Consider the following 20,278-nt stretch of genomic DNA (forward strand, 5'->3'; position numbering starts at 1 on the left):
GGGGGGGGCTGCTCCCTGCTCCGGGCTCGCTGAGCTCCGCTCTCCGCTCCCGATACCGATCGAACTGGCCACAATGGCGGCCCGCACCGGCTAGCCACCCCGCGCGCCCCGCCCGCGCGCCGCGCTATTCGTTGCCTGGCCCGCCCGTTAAGCGGCCAGCGAGCCCATTGGCTTTCCTCCTCGCGGTCACCGCCCCTCGCGGAACCTCTATTGGCGACAACACCTGCCTTTCCTCAGGAGCGCACGCCCATTGGCTGTTCCCGCCGCGGCTGCCAGGCTCTCTTTTCTTATCGGCCTACCCGGAGTCCCCGCCCCGCGCCCTCATTGGCCGCCGCCGCCGCTCCCGCCCCCAACGGGCCCGACCGGGGAAGTGGCCGCGACCATGTGGCGGTGGCGGCGGCGCGTGGGGCCGCTCCGTCCCTTCCCGCCCCGGGAGCGCCGCGACCCCCCGGCCCCGCCGGGGCTTCTCGGTCCCTCTCACCCCGGCCGAGCCGCCGCCCCGCCCCGGTGTCACCGGGACTCGGCCCGGCGCTTCCCCCCGCGTTACAGGCACGGGGCTGAGCGATGGTGCGGGCGGCCCCGTTCCCAGGGCGGGGGGCGGCCCCCGCCTCCCGTGCAGAGAAACGTCGGTCAGAAGGCGCCCGCGAGCGTTAATTAACGGGGCGGCGTGACAGGGTGATTGCCAGGCGATTCCCTTCCGAAGGGAACGGGCCAGTATGTCCACCGGACCCAGCCCACGGGGGAGCCTGCTGCCCCCCTGGGGCCCGGGTCAGGGGCGTCAGTCGGAAGCTCCCCGGTCTGGTACAGCCCTCCGGTTGCTTTCCCTTACTGGTCATGCGGGTCAGAACTGATGAGGTGACAGAGACAGGCCCAAAAGCCATCAAAGGGACTGGAGGGCACTGGGGCGACTGGTGGGAGGGTCAGGAGCGCAGGTGGTGTGATCCTCAGCCCCGTTAGTGGCAGCAGGAATGCAGACAGGACCAGGGAACACACCCGGGAAACAGGTGGCTCAGAGCCTGGTGCCACCGACGGAAATTTGGTTGCTTTGATCACGGGGAGGCTCTCACAGACCCGGGTCTGGTGGCAAATGGCGGATTTCAGCTGTCTCAAAGGGGAAAAGGATTCTGGCTCATGAGCTGGCAAGGCTCATCGAGAGGGCTTTAAACTGGGATTGAATGGGGAGCAGGATATAACTGGGCTCAGGGAATAAGGTCTCCCACCCCCCCAGGGTGACATCGGTGGCTCAGCTGGCTCTGAGATGCCTGTGCACCAACGCACGCAGCGTGGGGAGCAAACAGGAGGAGCTGGAAATCTGTGTTCCATCAGGGGGTTATGGTCTGGCAGCAGTTACTGAGACTTGGTGGGACAGCTCGCATGGCTGGAATGTGGCCATGGATGGCTGTGTCCGCTTCAGGAAAGACAGGCCAGCAAGGCGAGGTGGTGGAGTTGCTCTTTACAGGAGGGAGCAACTGGGGTGCATTAAGTTCTGTCCAGGGGCGGATCAGGAGCAAGTTGAGAGCTTGTGGGTGTGAATTAAAGGACAATCTGGCATGTGTGATACTGTTACTGGTGTCTATTACGGACCACCAGACCAGGAGGAGGAGGTTGATGAGGCCTTCTACAGGCAGCTGACAGCGGTCTCGCAAATGCAGGCCCTGGTTGTCATGGGGGACTTCAACTATCCTGATATCTGCTGGAAGGCCTACTCAGCCAGCCACCCACAGTTCAGGAGGTTCCTTCAGTGCATTGATGATAACTTCCTGATGCAAATGGTGGATGAGCCTACTAGGAGAGGGGCGCTGCTGGATCTTGTTCTCACTAATAAGGAGGGTCTGGCTGAAGCGCTGAAGGTCGAGGGTAGCCTTGGTTGTAGTGACCATGAAATGGTGGAGTTCAGGATCTCATGTGGCAGGAAGAGAATACCTAGCAGAACTAGAACCCTGGACTTCAGTAGGGCCAACTTTGATCTTTTTAAACAACTGCTAGGAGGAATCCCATGGGACAGAGTACTAGAAGGTAAAGGGGCCCAAGATAGTTGGTTGGCCTTCAAGGACCTCTTCTTCTAAGCTCAAGACCAGTGCATCCCAACAGGTAGGAAGTCAAGAAAGGGCACCAAGAGACCTGCATGGTTAAATGGGGAACTGTTGGGCAAACTCAAGTGGAAAAAGAGAGTGTACAGATCATGGAAGGAGGGGCAGGCCACTTGGGAGGAATATAGGTCTGCTGTCAGAGGATGTAGGGAGGCAACTAGGAAAGCTAAGACCTCCTTGGAATTAAACCTTGCAAGAAAGGTCAAGGACAACAGAAAGGGCTTCTTCAAATACATTGCAGATCAAACTAACACTAGAGGCAATAGGCCCACTGGTGAATGAGGAGGGTGCCCTGGTGACAGAGGATGAGAAGAAGGCAGAGTTACTGAATGCCTTCTATGCCTCAGTCTCTACTGCTGGAGGCTATCCTGATGAGCTCCGGAACACTGAGGCTCCTGAGGAAGTCAGGATAGAGGAGGAGTCTACCCTGGTTGATGAGGACTTGGTTAGGGACCAGTTAAGCAACCTGGCCATCCATAAATCCATGGGTCCTGATGGGATGCACCCGCAGGTGCTGAGGGAGCTGGCGGATGTCATTGCCAGGCCACTCGCCATCATCTTTGCTAAATCGTGGGGAACGGCAGAGGTGCCTGAGGACTGGAGGAAAGCAAATGTCACTCCAGTCTTCAAAAAGGGCAAGAAGGAAGACTCAGGTAACTATAGACAAGTCAGCCTCACCTCCATCCCTGGAAAGATAATGGAACAACTTCTCCTCGGTGCTGTCTCTAGGCATATCAAGGATAAGAGGGTCATTAGGGGCAGTCAACATGGCTTCACTAAGGGGAAGTCATGCTTGACAAACCTGATGGCCTTTGATGAGGACATCACCCAGTGGGTGGATGATGGTAGAGCAGTGGATGTCTATCTTGACTGCAGTAAAGCATTTGACACAGTCTCCCACAGCATCCTCACAGCTAAACTGAGGAAGTGTGGTCTGGATGATCGGGTAGTGAGGTGGATTGTGAACTGGCTGAAGGATCAAAGCCAGAGAGTAGTGGTCAATGGGACAGAGTCCAGTTGGAGGCCTGTATCCAGTGGAGTCCCTCAAGGGTCGGTACTGGGACCAGTATTGTTCAACATATTCATCAATGACTTGGATGAGGGAATAGAGTGCACGGTCAGCAAGTTTGCTGATGACACTAAACTGGGAGGAGTGGCTGACACACCTGAAGGCTGTGCTGCCATTCAGAGAGACCTGGGCAGGCTGGAGAGTTGGGTGGGGAGAAATTTAATGAAATACAACAAGGGCAAGTGTAGAGTCTTGCGTCTGGGTAAGAACAACCCCATGTACCAGTACAAGTTGGGGACTGAACTGTTGGGGAGCAGCACAGGGGAAAGGGACCTGGGGGTCCTGGTGGACAGCAGGATGGCCATGAGCCAGCAACGTGCCCTTGTGGCCAAGAAGGCCAATGGCATCCTGGCGTGTATTAGAAGGGGTGTGGTTAGTGGGTCGAGAGAGGTTCTCCTCCCCCTCTACTCTGCCCTGGTGAGGCCGCCTCTGGAATATTGTGTCCAGTTCTGGGCCCCTCAGTTCAAGAAGGACAAGGAACTGCTTGAGAGAGTCCAGTGCAGGGCCACGACGATGATGAAGGGAGTGGAGCATCTCCCTTCTGAGGAAAGGCTGAGGGAGCTGGGTCTCTTTAGCTTGGAGAAGAGCAGACTGAGGGGGGACCTCATTAATGTTTATAAATACGTAAAGAGTGACTGTCATGAGGATGGAGCCAGGCTCTTCTCAGTGGCATCCAATGACAGGACAAGGGGAAGTGGATATAAGCTGGAACATAGGAGGTTCTGCTTAAACATGAGGAAGAACTTCTTCCCAGTAAGGGTACCAGAGCACTGGAACAGGCTGCCCAGAGAGGTTGTGGAGTCTCCTTCTCTGGAGATGTTCCAAACCTGCCTGGACGCATTCTTGTGTGATCTGATCTGGGTGGTCCTGCTCTGGCAGGGGGATTGGACCAGATGATCCTTTGAGGTCCCTTCCAATCCCTAACATGCTGTGATTCTGTAAACATCCCATCTTCCCCTTTCCCCTTCCCCTTTCCCTTCCCAGTGGAGCCTCACTGCCAGAGGGGTGAGGGGAGGCAGAGTGGGGCAGCTCCCCTTACCCTGAGCCCTTCTGCTCACCCAGGAAAGCATCACTGCTGAGTTCTTCATCTTGATAGAGCCTTTCTCCAACAACCACCCTTCATCTTCTTCTCTCATCTATGTCTTCACCTCACAGCAGCTCAGACAGATCCAAGAAGGTCTCCGCTAGATTCCTCCAAGGGAAGGTCCAGGGGAAGCCAGCATTCCTGGCCACCACGTTATTTTCCATGGGCCCTTGAAAAATGTGGATGTTGGTTACAGGTTCATAGCCCTGACCTTGCCTGTGTGATTCCTCCCACCTAAGAGGAGGGAAAGGTCACCAGCAACCACCAAGAAGGGCTCTGGGAGCTCCACCATCTTTGCGACCAACAGGTATCCCCTTCGGATCAGCCCTTACAGCATCACCCACAAATTCCTGCCATTTCCCCATCCTTGTGGGAAAAACAGAAGCCAGGGACCTGGTTTCCCACATTACACCACGGCCAGCTGACGGGCTCAGACAGGGCCAAGGTCAACCCGTCACAACCACCAATGTGGCTTTACGGACACAGGGCTTGTCAAGCTCTCTTGGTATCTTTTCCATGAGATCTCCAACTCGGCTAACGAAGGAAAGAGCTTTAAAACATGAACACAGTCCCGCAAGGGATCTGCATCAGGATCGTGACCTTGAAACCACAAGATCAAAACTGGATGATGCTCAGTAAGTCCATTGACAAACAAGTCTTTAAATCGAATGGCACATAGGGAATCCACCACGCAAGAGCCCCCAGAGAGAGAAAACTTCACATCTCAGGGATGAAGTCTGTGGGGATGTCAGGGCCGTGCACCTACAGAAGACAACGGGGGCCACCCAACAGCGAGCAATGTCTTTTGGGGCGGTAACACTGCGGGGCCCAGAGGCTCATCTGATCCTCAGACGAAGAAAGAGGCAATCAGAGACGCTGTCTCCAGTTGCAGCATCCACAGCTGGAGGAAGACATTCGAGCTCAGAGAGACAAGATCCATCATGTGCTCTACAGCAGCAGATCCCAGCACTCGCTACATTCAACAGAACTGAAGGGGGGCATCATGGGGGAATTAAACCCAAAAATGTGCTCTTTGAGAAAACTTTCACATAAGCATCAGCAAGATACTAAGCTGGAGAGCTGAAACTCTGCACATTCAGCCTCAAAGCGAACCATAATGGATTCTGGGGGAAGAAAGTCAGTTTTTCCACCAACCTGCAGCCTCACCTATGGTCTTTGTAGCCATGCAAGATAAGGAACCCCAATTTCTGCTCCTGCAGCATAATGGTTCTCTGCTTCTCGGCCCAAAGCCCTGCTCTTGCAGCACCCAGGTAACCTCCTGTAACACCCGTGGCACCTAACGGCCCCACGGTGTAGCCCCACAATGTGCCAGGGGAGGTTTTACAAACGCTCCTTTACACCAGAACTCACGTCAGAGCTCGGCAAACTCACGGTGACGGAGCTCGGTGCCACACCAATTCCTTGTGCTTCAACAAGGCTGCACGTAGAAAGGTTCTGGAGATTCCCAAGAGCCTCTGTGCCAGGCAGCCTGTAGCTGCCGAGTAAAGGAGCTGCCATAGCATGGCTCTGCCATGCTCCTTTCAGCCCTTCTTTCCTGTTTTGCAAATGCCCAGTGGCAACGATACCCCTCGATACCACACACAGCAAACGTTCCCCACGGAGCCAGCTCGGGATAACGCACGCTGCTGAAGATGCTACAGCCCCTCTTACCTCAGGCATCTGTTCCCAAGCACGTTACCTGACGGGCACTGCACACATATTTAACAAAATTCTTTATTTACATTTCAAAACGTAAAAAAAAAGGGATAGATGACAATTGTTAAATCTTTTCAGAAGAAGGTCAAGAGCGCAGATGTGGCCTGTGGAGAGGACTGCGGCTGTGGGGGAACTGGCTGGACGTGGATCTGCACAGAGCCAGCACGGGCCTAACCATCGGTGAAGGAGCACTGAAAGGAAGCAGAAGAAACAGTTCCGAAGCGCTGGACAGCCATTCCCAGCTCATCCCACAACAGCAGCACTGTGCAGCGACACTGGGTGCCGCTACAGCCATTTTCAAGTGCGTGCTACTTGCTTGAGCAGGTGCTTGCTCACACCAGCCCTGAGCTAGAGAACTCTGAGTGCTCCTGGCTCTCCATGCCAGGCATCTGCATCCACCTCTGAACTTCAAAGCAACAGTGCCTGTTCCTCCTGGCTGATTTCAAGGGGTCGACAAGTAACTGATTCAGCTGCCTGCAGCTGGGCAAGCCAAATGCCCCTCTTGTCTGGGCAGCTGAGAGGCAGCAGGGTGCAGAAAGGCAGTTCCTAAGACCTGGCTGGGAAGAAAGCAAGGTGGCACCAGCCTTATCCCTAGAAACTAAAAGCTTCCAGTCTCAAGTTGCATGTTGGTCAGAGATCACGTACTCCAAACAGGAATGGTCAACAAGTCTGGGCCTGAGGACAGCCCTAAAGGGCACCCGAGCCATCAGCACTGGTCTGCCCATCTGCAAGAAAGCCTCTTAACAAGGTTGTCCTCATCTTCAAAAGCCTGTCAATGTCACCAGAAGTACCAGGGAAAGGAGAGAATGAGAACACTCCCTCTTGTCACTTCATCACACAGGAGGAGCTCCCATGGCCTGAAGCGCTGCACATCTGAAAGACTTTATTACGGAAGCGGGGACGTGTCTTCGTGGGCAATTCCAGATGTCTTTGGAAATCATTTAATGGAAGGCCAAAAATTGTGGGGATTTGCTTTTGTCAGTGCCTGCCTGCCTGCCGAAATTTGAAAAATCAGCAAACAAAAGGCTAATACAGCAGATTTTTGACAAGCTGCAGCCTGACACATGGAAATCTAGACAGATTTGTTTAAATGCTTGTGTTTTTTATGGTCAAGTGGGTGGACAAATGGAATCAGAACACTGTATGTTAGCCTGAGCTCTCTCGTGAGCCTATTGGTTTAACTGAAATGAAGCCTGAACAACCACAAACGCTGGAAACATCTCCCTTCAGATGAGGACAGTGGTATGTTCTCGAGCTAAGGCAAGGCTGTGGAACACGAGAATTCCTTGGCCCTTCAGTGGTGGCAGTCCTAAGGCTGTACTGAGCAAGGAGGCTCAAGTCCTCTTTCTCCTTTTCTTGATCCCTGCCTGCCCCACACATGGATGCTCTGCTTTTCCGTACCGGTCGGAGAGTTCACCAACCTGCAGGTCAGAGCGAAGCCTCCCACTCCCCACACTGCCTGGGTAACAGCAGCTGGATTCCTGCTGCAGTTCCCTTTCATCCACTCGTTCCTAAAGCCGAGGCTCCAAGGCAGCCTAACCCCATCCAGGGCAGAGCTCCCACAACCCATCTTGGTTGCAAAGACACAAAATCTTGGCCCTCTAGCACTGCCTTTGGTGCTTGGGTGGCTCGGAGGGAAACCAGCTCAGGGAGTTGAGCTGGCAAAAGTCTTACGCTGTTAGAGAGGCATTTTCTGATGTTCCACTGAGCTGAGTCAGTGGAACTCCGGAGTCCACTGCAGGCTCAAGTGAATGCGAAAGGAAGTCAAGAGAAAAGCAAGGAGCAGAGCAGCCCACGGTTCAATTGCACTGTGAGGACCGAGACTTACCCCACTTCTGCTTCACTGCTTTACATTTCCCCGCACTGAGAGATCACGACTGGCAGCTTGGGCTTGTTATTTGGACCCGTAGGCACATTCTGGGGACAAACAGATAGATGATGTTAAACCTTACGGAAGCACAGCAAATCCAGGGAGTGACAGCGACTTGAAGGCTGCTTAAGGGTACAACCGTGCAACATCTGGAACAGGGAAATCCAGGCACAGCTCTGAGTAACATGGAAGCACCGTCACGCGTTTTGGCCACGGACCGTGAACTCTCTGTGTGCAGAGGTTTAGGATACAGAGCAGACTCCGACCCTTTGGACGGGAGGGAAGGAAAAGAGCAAAAACTGGAGAGCTCCTCATGACATACAGCAGGCATCACGTCACTCGAGGCTGCTCTGGCTTCCGTCTTTGAAGTGGCCAAAGACAGCTGCAACAAGCAAAGCAAGCTGGCATTTGTACACACGGGGAACCCAAAGAAGAGACAGCCACAAAGCAACCCTTCTTCTGAACCCCTCGTTCTGCTGGACTCAGCTGCTCTTCCATCAGTCTCTTCCTTCCTTTAGCTTGTCCCTCCCTGCAGTGAGGCACAAAGCAGGCACGCCACAACCCTTCCACCAGTGCCTCTGGCCACGAGGGCCAGCAACACACGGATTGTATCATGCCATGCAATTCCTGGTGTGACCTTTCCTCAACACCCAACACGTGTCAGCTCTGCTCACACCCCACTTTTTCCACAGACCAATGGCGGAGGCCCTCGTGCACGTTCTCCCATCATCTGCCTCCAAGAACACACCGCTGCTTGTTGAATCTCCGCACTGTCCTGCCGTGACACCCAGTCACAGCACTGGTTCCAACCACCACCCCCAGGCGTATCTATCTCAGCTCCTGGAAGCCCCGCAGAAGATCCGTTTGCTTTTTCTCATCGAACGTGCTGATCACGGACCAGCAGAACTCATGATTTAGCACCCGCTGAATAATCCCAGGCAATGGCACAGACGTGATCTGCTTTACGCTCTTGTCTGAGCTGCTGATGGAACAGCTTTTCCATTCAGCTTCCTGAGCAAGCACAAAGCATTGCAAATAAAGCCAGGGGAACACAATCCCCGCTCACAGACTAACCAGCAACCACGGAGGAGAGCGTTTCTAAAGTCAATCTACAGGACAGCCTTTGCCCCAACAGGTCTCCTGCTATTTTATAACAAGGACAACCAATAATACCAGTTACGAACACTGGTATTCCCTGGTATCCTATAAACAGACAGTGGGAGAGAGCAGAATAACCCTTGTTAATCCTCTACATGACTTTCCAATATGGACATTCATAGAGAAATAGGTGAACTCAACTTACTTCAATTTTCCTCATGACCAACAGCCCGTCGACAATTTTACCTAGAATGAGAAAATTTATCCACTTCAATATGGCCGGTTTTCACCTTTGCTCCCCACCACTCATCAAACATACATGTGGTTTTGTTCCTCCTGAAAAGTCTCGTGCACGTCTCTAAACGGACAAAGACAACAATCCCTCTTAGAACATTTTCCACATGCAGAACAGATCCCATCACGGGGGCGGCATGTGTAGAAACCTGGGGTTTGAGATTCCAGTTGTGCTAAAACACAGCATGAACCACCCTTCTAGCAACACCACCTTTGTCACGATGCAAAACCGGCAAGGAACGCCGTCAGTGGGGCTGACGAATCGGAGGAAGCAGTAAGTAGGACATCAGCTTAAACGCTGGCCTTGAAATCCTACAGCTCGGGCAGCAGGACATGAAAAGTCAGCAGATGTGATTTCACAGAATTACTCTCTAAAAACTCTGCTGAAAGCTCAGTCATCTCTGGAGAAGAGTGGGATCCCTTCGCTCATCTGTCCCTTCGCTCATCTGTCCCTTCGCTCATCTGTCCCTTCCGCACTGGCACAAGGGTTTCTGCAGTGGCACAATACACCCAACAAGGAACTGATCTAAAATTAACCTGGGGAAAAAAAATGACGTTTCATTTCAACAGTGACCCATCTGAGCACAGACACCTCCGGTGGCACAAGCCAGGGCAAAGAACGAGCAGTCCACGGCCGTTTATCTGAGCCGCCGTGCCGCAGGCACTCACCGAACACGACGTGTTTTCCATCCAACCAGTCGCATTTGGAGCACGTGATGAAAAACTGACAGCCGTTGGTACTTGGACCGCTGTTTGCCTGGGGGTTGAGAACGGCAAAATATGAAAAGTGTGCAAATTAGCACTGCCCAAAACTGAAGGCAGATGCACCTCATGTAGGAAAGAGCTGTTGCTCTGGACCTCGCCGAGCTTCTTTTTAGCTTATTGCTACACAGAGCAAAGGAAGCAGGAGAGACATCTGCAGGGGGGCACCCTGCGCTGGACGTGGCACGCCACCTACTTTCTACGACACTTCTCCAAAGGCACGTCCAGCACAAGACTGTGCTGAAATCTGGGCTCTGGAGCGTGCTCCTGGAAAAAGTTCCTTAGAATTCTTGGCAGTGACTACTTACTGCTGCAGTACTGTCCTGGGGAAAACTGAAAGGCAGGAACCAGGGCAGAAAAAAAAGCACCTGAGTTCTGCCATTTGGAAGGTTTCCTCAGAACAAAAACAACAGGTGTCTGTTCTGATGATCAGGATGAGAATGGTAACGATCCCATGGGCACAGGGCTCACAGGAACACTGAACACACGCAGGTGTGAAATTTCATTCACACCCAAGCGCAACACCCAGAGCAGTTGCGCTCTGCTGAGAAAACATCTCTGCACACTTCAGTCCATTTCAGTTTCCCAAAGCTCTTTTGACAAGCAGGAGGAGCTGAAGCACCGTTCTGTGCCGACAAGGGAGCCGGGCAAGTTTTGCAGCTGCCGGACTGTGCAGGACACGGGCACAGTGGATCGTTTACTTGTTGCCAGCCAGCTTTGGAAGGATCCAGCTAGGATGGACCACAGTTCAGCCCAACAGAACAACTCCAGAGCCAGGCCGCTTCCACACAAAGCTGGCAGTGCCAGCGTGGGATCCCTTCTCCCACACTACAGCACACTCTTTGCTTCCCTGTGTCATGACGCCTCTTTTTGGGCCACGTTTTGAAACTGGATGGATGAATAACCAACCCAAATGGTGAATGCCCAAAGCACGTGGTCGTAAGGACAGGGCAGCTGGAAGAGCTGGGGAAGGAGCAGTTGTGGGTGGCAACATGGAAGCACTGGCTCCACTTGCTTTCTATTGCAAAAGTCAGAGTATTGTTCCCACCAGACACGCAACGGTTGCAGTTTTTCCGACAATGTTGAACAGGAAGCGTGTGTTATAAAAGGCACCATGGCAACGCTGCTGGGGCTTTCAAACTCCCAAATCTTTCTGCTTCATCCTTGCTGAGGTCAGTGTTTGATAACAGTATCAGGGAAGAAAAAACAGCACCGCTTGCTACTGTACAAAATCAAGCTGCTCTGAAAGCTGCTGAGAGCAAGCCTGCCCCTGCACTCCAACAGGTAAAAAAGAAAGGATGGTGCAGGATCAGGACTTTTGCATTACTCAACATGTTAACCCACGAGTAGCCTTCTGACGAGTAGTTCCAAAGCAGTCTTTCAGACCTTGTGGTCCAACAGTGGAGATATTTGCTGTCTAGCAAATAATTATAGGCTTAGGAAAAAGGGCACAGAGAAAGTACCAAAACCTTTTTGGTCTCAGTGTCCTGATGTTCTACTCACCATAGAGAGCAGCCCAGGAGCAGAGTGTTTCAGCTTGAAGTTTTCATCTGCAAAAGGACCCCTATATATACTGGCTACTCCAGTGCCGTCTCCCTGTGCGAGAGAGGTGCCCAGTCAGCATTTGCTACAGAACAATTCTATTTAAAAATTAAATATAAAATCCCCAAGCAAAAGGACGGGGTCAAACTCAGCCCCAAATGGATGCTGCACCACCATTTACATACACCAGCAGCAAACACACCCAGTGTTTCATTTCTGAAGAGGAATGGCGACTGGGTTCTAACTACACAGCACATCGTTTGCCATCCCTATGTTGGCAGAAGCCCACGGAGATGGTAAGGACTAGGCACAAGCCTCCCAGAGTGAGATGGAGGCTATAGATTGCTTGGTATGGACCCACCTGGGCTCGGCAGGGAAAAGGGAGGGGACACAGGAGTATGGGCTGGTGTGGCAAGGAAAGCAGACGTGGTTGTGTGGAGAAAGTCCACTGCTGGGACGCTTACTTATTTCACCTTATTTTCTGTGGCTTTACCGGAAAGAGGGAAGCGATCTCTCTGTTCAGCAAGGACGGTTTCTACAACATGGAGTTTCTCGTTTTTGCTGTACTTTCTACCAAGTCAAGACATCTTGTGTTTGCTACAAGCCCTCGCACGCAGACCTCAAGACACAGATACTTTAAAGCAGCGTGGTGCAGAGCAGCGGCAGACTGCAAGCTCTGGCTGCTCACAAGTTTCAACTCTGCAGAAGCCTGGTGCACGGTTCACGTTAAGACACGTGGCTTGTGGGACTGCTGAAAGGCCACCCTGCTCTTCGGTCCAGCGTTGCAGAGACACTCCTGGAGGATCCCAAAAGGACCGAGCAGGGACCCTTCAACAGGATGGCCTGAAAGATGCTGCAGTGAGGAACCCTCCAGAAGAGATGCTGCAGAAGCAATGTAAACAGGTACCTCTGGCACGGGTAGTTCCATTTACTATTCCGACAGTACTTTCCCTTTCTGTGCTCATTTTCCCTTTCTGCGTCACTTCAGCCCCACTTCTTCGGCCTTGCTGCAACTGGTCTCCTTTCACTCCCTTTCCACTTAACACATACCTTCTTTTTTAGGCCAAATTTCACAGGAAAGTAAAATGCCAGTACCAGACTACGTCCAGCTCCACACCTTTTGCTCTGCTTGCCTAGCCCTTGCTTCTTTTCCTCCTGGTCTCTGTGCTTTACTTAAACTGTCGGCCCTGAGACAAGAACATACACCCCAACTCAGTGGTCAGCGTAACCGTTCTTGCTCCCCCAGTGGCTTTGCAACAAGTGTAATTTATAAATCACAAATACTGGTGCAATCTGCAACGCTGTCTGAGCTTCAGCGCAAGTAACGAGCCCACTGCGACATTTCAGCAGCATCACAGCTAGTGGCTACCTGAAAAACCTGGTGTGGCTGAGCCACCTGCTGTGCGGTCCGTTCTCTCAGGGACCTTCACACAACCAAGGTTTGTAAGTTTTTTATTCAAAAAACCTTCATCTCCCCCCCTCAGATTTCAAAACACTTCCAGAAATGAAGTAATTTTACCAAATCCTAGGACAGTGAAGAGACCCTGTGGTCCTCCAGCCTCCTCCAAATGCTCTGCTCATCATCAAGTCAGAGCACAAGCAACACTGTGGGCACAAAGAGTCTTTTCTACTTTGAGACGATTCACTAACAAAAAGTTAGTTTGGATTTAAACGACCTCTTGCGCTGGATGCTCGGTGCTGTACTGAGGGCGTCTCTCCACAAAGCTAGCAGAAATCCACAGGGCCCCTTGTGTGGGGAGACAGGAGAAGAGGGAAGGACAACAGGGTAAAAAACAAAAATCCCTACAAGTTTGAAAAGCCTCTAGCTGTACTGCCATGCTTTTTTTAGAAAAGAAACATTTTGGGAAGGAGAAGGTACATTCACTCCAGACTCCAGGTTTGTTTCCAAATACACTATAGTCTCTTGCAGCAAGGTGGCAGCAACGCTCTGAGGAAACCTCCAGTTACTACTGGGTACCTCACACCAGCGCCAACAGACCCCCTAAATCAGCACGCACCCCTGCAAACGGCTGCGACCACACCGTGCGGGGACAGGACAACAGGCAGAGCGGAGTACGTACGTTCACAAAGTCACCTCCTTGGATCATGAAATCCTTTATTACCCTAAAGAAGGAAAACACCACTGAGTTCTCAGCAGACAAATGCCTCGAGAGGATTATCAGGTGGTAAAAAGGAGTTCTCCCTCGCAGCCCCACATAAGTTATCAGGGTCGACGAATGCTACAGTCTAAAATCGACGGCAAATATTCAGCCCTGGTTGCTATCAGGTAATTTGGGTCCCACTGCTGTTCGACCAGGGGTAGCCGTTAGGTGACAGCTGTCAGAAAACCATCTCCCACCTGGCACACCCGGAACGGGGGATCCCTCCCAGTCACCCCAGCGTACACATCTGGCACACCCCCAAAGCTACAGAAGGACACTATTAGCCATGACCTACAGACGCCTCCCAGGCCAGGAATGCCTTGAGGCAGGTCTCAAAACCACATCGAGCTCAGACTGCCACTGAAGTGCCCAAATAAAAGGGGATGAATTACCTGTGGAAAGTGCTTCCTTTATAACCTACAGGGACACCATCTTTCCTGCAAGGAAATAAAAAGGAAAATCACTGCAACTTACTGGATGCTTCGACACAAAACCTTCCCAGGAATTCCGAGGCCCAGAGGGTCACCCTGCACGTGAGCGGCTGCCGTGATACACAGGGCTGACCCACCTGCTGGGGCCTGGCTCTCAGCTGGCACAGCAGAGGCCAAGGGACACCTGGAGTGGGCTCTGCACAGGAAACGCCACGGCTCCCTGCAACAGCCATCCCAGCGTCTTTACGGCATCCCACTGCGACTCGCAGCACGAGGAGCGGGATTCACATCTGGGGCTTTGGAAAGGGCACTGCAACCCACTCACCTGAATTCGCCCGTACAAAACTGCCTGGAAAACAAAAGAGAGCAGAGCGTGAGCCGCATCCGAACCCCGAGGACACGGCCGGCCGCGTGCGGCGAAGCTGCCCGGACTGTCGTGCAGGGCTTGCCTCACTGCACCAGGGAGATATATCCCCTAGGAAATGGCAGCAACTTCTCCCCACTTCCATTTCCAGACAGCCTGGGGCACTTCCTGCAGCCGAGGAGGTCAGATATTTGCCACCGAGGTGGGGAGAGACTGACCGTGGAGCAGGCGCTGTGCTTCACAGAGAACAGGGAATATTTGTGTGTCTCCCATGACAACGGGATGTCCAAGTGGCAGAGAACTCGGACGTGACATTACGGCACTGCCTTTTATCGATGCTCCGAGCGTATCGGAAGCTCCACAGAGGGAGCACACTGGGACTGGAGTCCTTCCCCTTCCAGCCGGATGGGCTCCCCGGAGGGACTGGGATGCTGCAGGTCACATCTCTTGGGGCACAGCGAAAGGAGCAAAGCAGGTGCCCCCGTTCTGGGGGGCAGGTGGTCCCCGTGCCACCAGAGACACTCCTGCACCGCGAAGCGTTTGAACCCCCTCTGCATCCCGGTCCGGGCTGCTCCTCACCTGAAGTTCTCCGCCGTTTTTGGGACAACGTCGGCGAACAGCTCGATCTTCATGCGGCCGACCTCCTGGGGACACGGGGGCGATCAGCCCTCGGGGCCGCGCTCAGCCCCCGGCCCCCCGCGGAGCTGCCGCACCCCCACCCCCTGCCCCCCCCCCAGCACCGCCACAGCCCGTGCGGCGCGCCCCGGGCCCAGCCCCCGACGGCTTCGGCTGCACCGCGCGGCGCTCGGGGCCGGGAACGGGGACGGGGACGGGATCGGGATCGGGAACGGGAACGGGAACGGGAACGGGGGACGGGGACGGGGACGGGGACGGGGGACGGGAACGGGATCGGGATCGGGAACGGGGAGGGGGACGGGAACGGGATCGGGATCGGGAACGGGAACGGGGACGGGGAGCGGGACGGGAACGGGGGACGGGGACGGGAACGGGATCGGGATCGGGATCGGGATCGGGGAGGGGGACGGGAACGGGAACGGGGGACGGGGACGGGGACGGGGAAGGGATCGGGAAAGGGGAGGGGAACGGGAACGGGGGACGGGGACGGGATCGGGATCGGGATCGGGAACGGGGAGGGGGACGGGAACGGGGGACGGGGACGGGGACGGGATCGGGATCGGGAAAGGGGACGGGGAGGGGGAGGGGAGTGGCAGGGGAAGGGGAACGGGGAACGGGGAACGGGGACGAGGTCGGGATCGGGGACGGGGCCCGGGACGGGGCCTCGCCCTCCCCCACCTGCCCGCCGATCGTGACATCGAAGAAGACCACGGGGTTGTTGGGGTTCGCCGCCAGCGCCGACATGACCGACACCTCTGCCGGTAGCGGAAGCGGCCCCGGCAGCAGAAGCGGCCCCGGAAGCGGATTCGCCCGTGGATCCGGCCGCCCGGGAGTCGCCGGGCGGGCGGAGCTTCCCGCAGCGACGCGCTTCTGCCCGGGGCCCCCTGCCCGCCCCTCCCGCACGGCGCCGGGATGTGCCCATCCCGCTTTGGGTGGTCAGCGGCGGGCAGGGCCCCGCGCAGGGCGCCGGTGACCTTTTTTCCCGGGGAAGGAACGCTGCTTCCCGCGGCTGCCGGCGGCCCGAAGGAGCGGCTCGTGTTCCTTCTCGCAGCAGCTTTTCCTAACGTCGGGCTGCATCGCCTTCCCGAGCGCGTGTTCGTGCCGAGGGCCGCCATATGGATGCCATCCTGCTGAAAGCTGGCAGCGTTCTTGGTGTGACTGATGCTAAAATTATTGTTGTCAGCAAAGAAAGTAACAACAAGTTCGGGTCGCTCTCCCAGAAAGGTGTTTTCCTGCCCAGTTTGGACTGCCGGTGGTGTGCCAGTGGTGTTCCATGCACACCCGGTCCCCTGGGAATCAGCATCAGCTGTAAGGCCTCAGCGTGCCCCGAACGCGCTCCAGGCACCAGCTGCATCTGCACGGGCACGTGAGGCCCAGGTAGCGACCAGCTGGCCGGGTCCTGCTGCCGGGGGGTCATCAGACAGAGCTGTCTCTGGTGCACATCCGCACCATCCAACGGGAGCTTGTTGGTGGGTAAGTGACGAGACCCACAGCCTCACCAGCTCGGAGCTTATTCCTTAGGAATAATGTTTAACTTTTGGCCTAAAAGTTAGAAACCCAGGATTTTTCATGTGTAGCAGCTGAAAGCGTACTTTATTCTGAGCCACGGGAGTTCTGCACCCTGAAATCTTTTTTTCTGCCTGTGAGTTATGGCCAGCCGGGTGAGCAGCAGGCTGGCCAGTTGGCTCTGGTTTGGTGGTCTGTGGGAGACCGACCTCGTCCCTGCCGTGGGCTCCACTTGTTGGAGTGTTGACCCTTAAGCACACAGGGTTCGAGGTCAGGCAGGCAGAAGAGAGTCCGTGTGCGTGGGCTCTGCAGGAGCCTGTGGGTGTGGATGGGGCATGGCACGAGGCGGGAGAAAGGGCAGACGCACGTTGAGAAGGTGGCGTGTGAAAGCTCTGCAAGGGCCGATGGCTCCAGAGACTCGCAGCACTGTTAAATCTGCAAAAAATGGTCAACCTGGGCCACCAATAGTCAACCTGGGCCACCAACAGTCAACCTGGGCCACCAATGGTCAACCTGGGCCACCAATGGTCAACCTGGGCCACCAACGGTAAACCTGGGCCACCAACGGTCCGCTGAACCTGTGCAAGGGCCCTGCTGTTGGCTGCGTGAGGCTCAGGCAGCACCCACGGGTGCTGCTGGGCACCCTTGAAGACAGGGTTGTGTCTGCATCCGACGGAAGGTGAGCGCTGTCTGCGGGACTTCACGAACACCCGTCCAGGAGCCACCCCGGTGCGAGCCCCGGGCTTCCGAGGAAACGGCCGGGCTGGCCTGCCGGCTACTGCTGCAGGTGGTGGCCAGGAGTGAGCGTGCGAGAAGCGGCCGTGCGACGTGAGCGGCTCCTGCCGAGCGTGAGAACGTTCTGTGGGTCCTGCCGAGAGCAGCAGAGGCTCAGAGGTGCCCCAGAAGCAGCGGCTGTGATCTGTGTGCCCCCTGCCCGCCGCCCTGGTCAGGGAAGGGTGCACGACGTTTGTGTGATCCGTCACTGAAAGACACGAGGAAAAGCCGCTCGCCCTTGGCCGCCGCGCGGCGTTCCCTCTTTCCCTCTCCCAATGGTCTGAGGCCGCCCAGCTGGAGCAGCCACCTGACCCAAACCAGTCCCTCCAGCTGAGCCGTTATTATTAACAAACCTGCCGTTCATCTGCACGCAAGGTTGAGGGGAATCTTAATTCTCTGAGACAGCAGAACGAACGTTCAACAAAACCAAAAGCAAGTGTTTTCCTTGTGAAGGTTGAGCAGCTGCAGGAGGAGATCTGCCAGTATCAGAAGAGCGAGAAGCAGGGACCGCCACGGGCTGCGCCGGCCGAGACCGAAGCAGTCGCAGCGTGCTCCCTGCAGGTATCTGCAACGGCTTTTGTTGCTCAGAGGCAGGTGGAGCAGAGGGGCCCCACTCTTGCTTCCCACTTTGCACTCTTGCAAACCAACCCAGAGAGGGCTCCTGAGCCCTGTGGCGTGCAGGACAGGGTGAAGGTCTTGAAGTAGGTCCCACTCTCCCTCCTACTTTTGCGCCGCAGTGGATTGTCTTTAGTAGGGACAAGATGATGCTGCGGATGAGGCTGGAGAAGGGTCTTGTGGAAAGACAGAGCCCAGTCTGCTGGGACTGTTAAAAATATGGGCAAGGCAGGAACAGAGGATGGTGGCAGGGAGCTTTGGGGAGGTTTGAAACGAGCTCATCTGGGAAACGGCAGTTGGCTGGTTCAAGCCTGTGGTACAAAGGAGGGGCCTGAGCTGAATGGTGAGGTGCAAGTGGACAGGATCTGTCCCGAGCTTGCTTGCAGTGACAGCTGGGACACCCAGCGTTGGGCGACTTTGGTGCACTGGTATAGCATTGCTTGCTTGAGATGTTTGCTCTTCATGAGTAGAACGTGTTGGATGTGGTAGGGAAGGTGTTTGAGATATTTGTAAAAAATTAGTGGGCTTTTATACGTAGGCCTCCTCCAGACACCCCCAGCCCGGCATCAGGCTGCAGGCGGAGGGAACGGCCCTGCCCGCTGAGGGGCAGCCATGGGAAAAGACGGGAGGATCGCGGTAGACAAAGAGTTTTCACAACTTTACATGAGTACATTGTTCCAGTTTAATAACTGTTGTTCTAAGTGTCACGATTGATCGGTGCTGCCCTGGAAAAAGAATCCCCAGCAGATCCAGTTTCACGTTCATCTGTCACTGGGAGAGAACAAGCAAGATCCAGTGTTAGTCCCACAGCAGACTTAGCCGAGGAAGTCCATGGACAACTCCCAGCTGTGACAGGACACTGCAAAGATCTGGAGAGATTGAAGCCCACCAGAGGAAACAAAGGAGGAAAGGGACACAAGCAAAGGAAGAAATAAGATTGTCCATGCTTGACTATCAGGCAACTAGCTTCCTAAAGCTCAGCAAAGAAATTCCAGGGGCTGTGCACAACAAATAAACCTTCGCAAACCCCACAGGTGGCATCTGCTTACACCTCACGCCCCCCAGACCTCTTTGCCTTCAAGGGCCCCGCTTTCCTAGGAGGTTCAGAAGAGGGCTTCTGTGGAGCACAAGGTTTCCCACCAGCTTCTGCATTCCTCCTGGCCAAAACACAGCACCGTCTGTCTTTGAACAGGCAAAGCTTCTCTGTCGAAGCCAGGCCAAAGAAATCTCCCAGCACAGCCCAGATCCATGCCCCGTCCTTCCTGGGGGCAGACAGAGAGAACTTGTCCTGGCCAAAACACTTCAATTTTACACCCATTTCAACTTGCTTTCCTAATGTCTTTGTGAGGGATCTTCTAATTTCCTGGTCAATTTTCTAATTTCCCGGTCCTCCAAAGTAACACTTTTCATAGGTTTGTAGTTCTGCCTGCGCACATGCCTCTTCCAGTGGACTCTCCTCCTGCCTGCTCTGTGCTCTCTCCAGGTACAATTCCAGAATTTCAATTTTCTCCGCGAGGCATTTTCTAATTTCCAGACTCACCAAATACCAATTTGCATACCTTCTTTTTTTATTCTGCGCACATGCCTGTTCCTCTTGCGGTACGCGCTGCTTCGACTTGGCCCATGCTGTCTTCACGTGCAATTCTGGAGCTCTCTTTCTCCCCTCCAGCTCTTTGAGAAAAGAGCTTAAATTGGTGTTTGCCTCTTTCATTGAGGCCAGGCTGGCCTGTGACTAAACAGAAGATGCAATTTCAGGAAACAGGAAGAAAAAGACGATGCCCACCTCTCAAAAAAACTGCTCTTCCTGCCATTTTTCTGTGAAAGCTGGTCTTAAACAGTACGGGGATAGGTATAGGAGTAGGCATAAGACTACACAAGACTATATTAGCTGTTATTTCTATGGGTAGGGATAAGAACAGGCATAAGACTCTGGGAAATACAGAGCTCTGGGAAATAGCTCTGTGAATTGCTAGAAGTTATCAAACACTAATCCCTGCTGTGAAACACTGACTGCCCGAAAAGAAGGCCGGTGAGAGAGACAAAATAAATGATGGCAAGGTTGTAACTCGTGACCCATAGGGAGAAAAACAGACAAAGAGGAGAGATAAGGACTAACGAGAACTAACATTTGTCTTCGAGCAATAACAAGTAGGAGACAGCCAGGTGTCCACTCAAGGCCAGGGAAACGGTTTGGCTCTACGGGCCCAGCCAAAACAAGAGTTTTAGAGTTTTAGGGAAGAAGTGAAAACACACAGCGAGGAAGAC

At 54.3% G+C, this 20,278-nt stretch overlaps 1 protein-coding gene across 1 annotated transcript; it reads right to left on the reverse strand.

Annotated features, from left to right (window-relative positions):
- Positions 1-6,019: 6,019 nt before the first annotated feature.
- On the reverse strand, positions 6,020-15,885 carry PPIH (peptidylprolyl isomerase H). The gene is made up of 10 exons (XM_086625555.1): positions 15,797-15,885; positions 15,062-15,126; positions 14,444-14,467; positions 14,080-14,124; positions 13,607-13,649; positions 11,487-11,579; positions 9,891-9,978; positions 9,133-9,173; positions 7,788-7,876; positions 6,020-6,150 (listed from the first exon to the last, which is right to left on the reverse strand). Exons 1-9 carry the CDS (start codon positions 15,860-15,862, stop codon positions 7,808-7,810), a joined length of 534 nt encoding a protein of 177 aa, XP_086481681.1. The 5' UTR covers positions 15,863-15,885; the 3' UTR covers positions 6,020-6,150; positions 7,788-7,807.
- Positions 15,886-20,278: the final 4,393 nt, after the last annotated feature.

Source organism: Tauraco erythrolophus, chromosome 23 (assembly GCF_009769465.1).
Source record: "Tauraco erythrolophus isolate bTauEry1 chromosome 23, bTauEry1.pri, whole genome shotgun sequence".
NCBI classification, from domain to species: Eukaryota; Metazoa; Chordata; class Aves; order Musophagiformes; family Musophagidae; genus Tauraco; species Tauraco erythrolophus.

Bases quoted from the DNA above. Each gene is read 5' to 3' on its own strand.
- PPIH (XM_086625555.1), bottom strand. From the start codon at position 15,862: ATGTCGGCGCTGGCGGCGAACCCCAACAACCCCGTGGTCTTCTTCGAT. The intron at 14,468-15,061 runs GTGAGGAGCAGC...TTTGTTTTCCAG, and splicing joins AAAACGGCGGAGAACTTCAG to GCAGTTTTGTACGGGCGAAT. The intron at 9,979-11,486 runs GTGAGTAGAACA...CTCAACCCCCAG, and splicing joins CTCCTGGGCTGCTCTCTATG to GCAAACAGCGGTCCAAGTAC.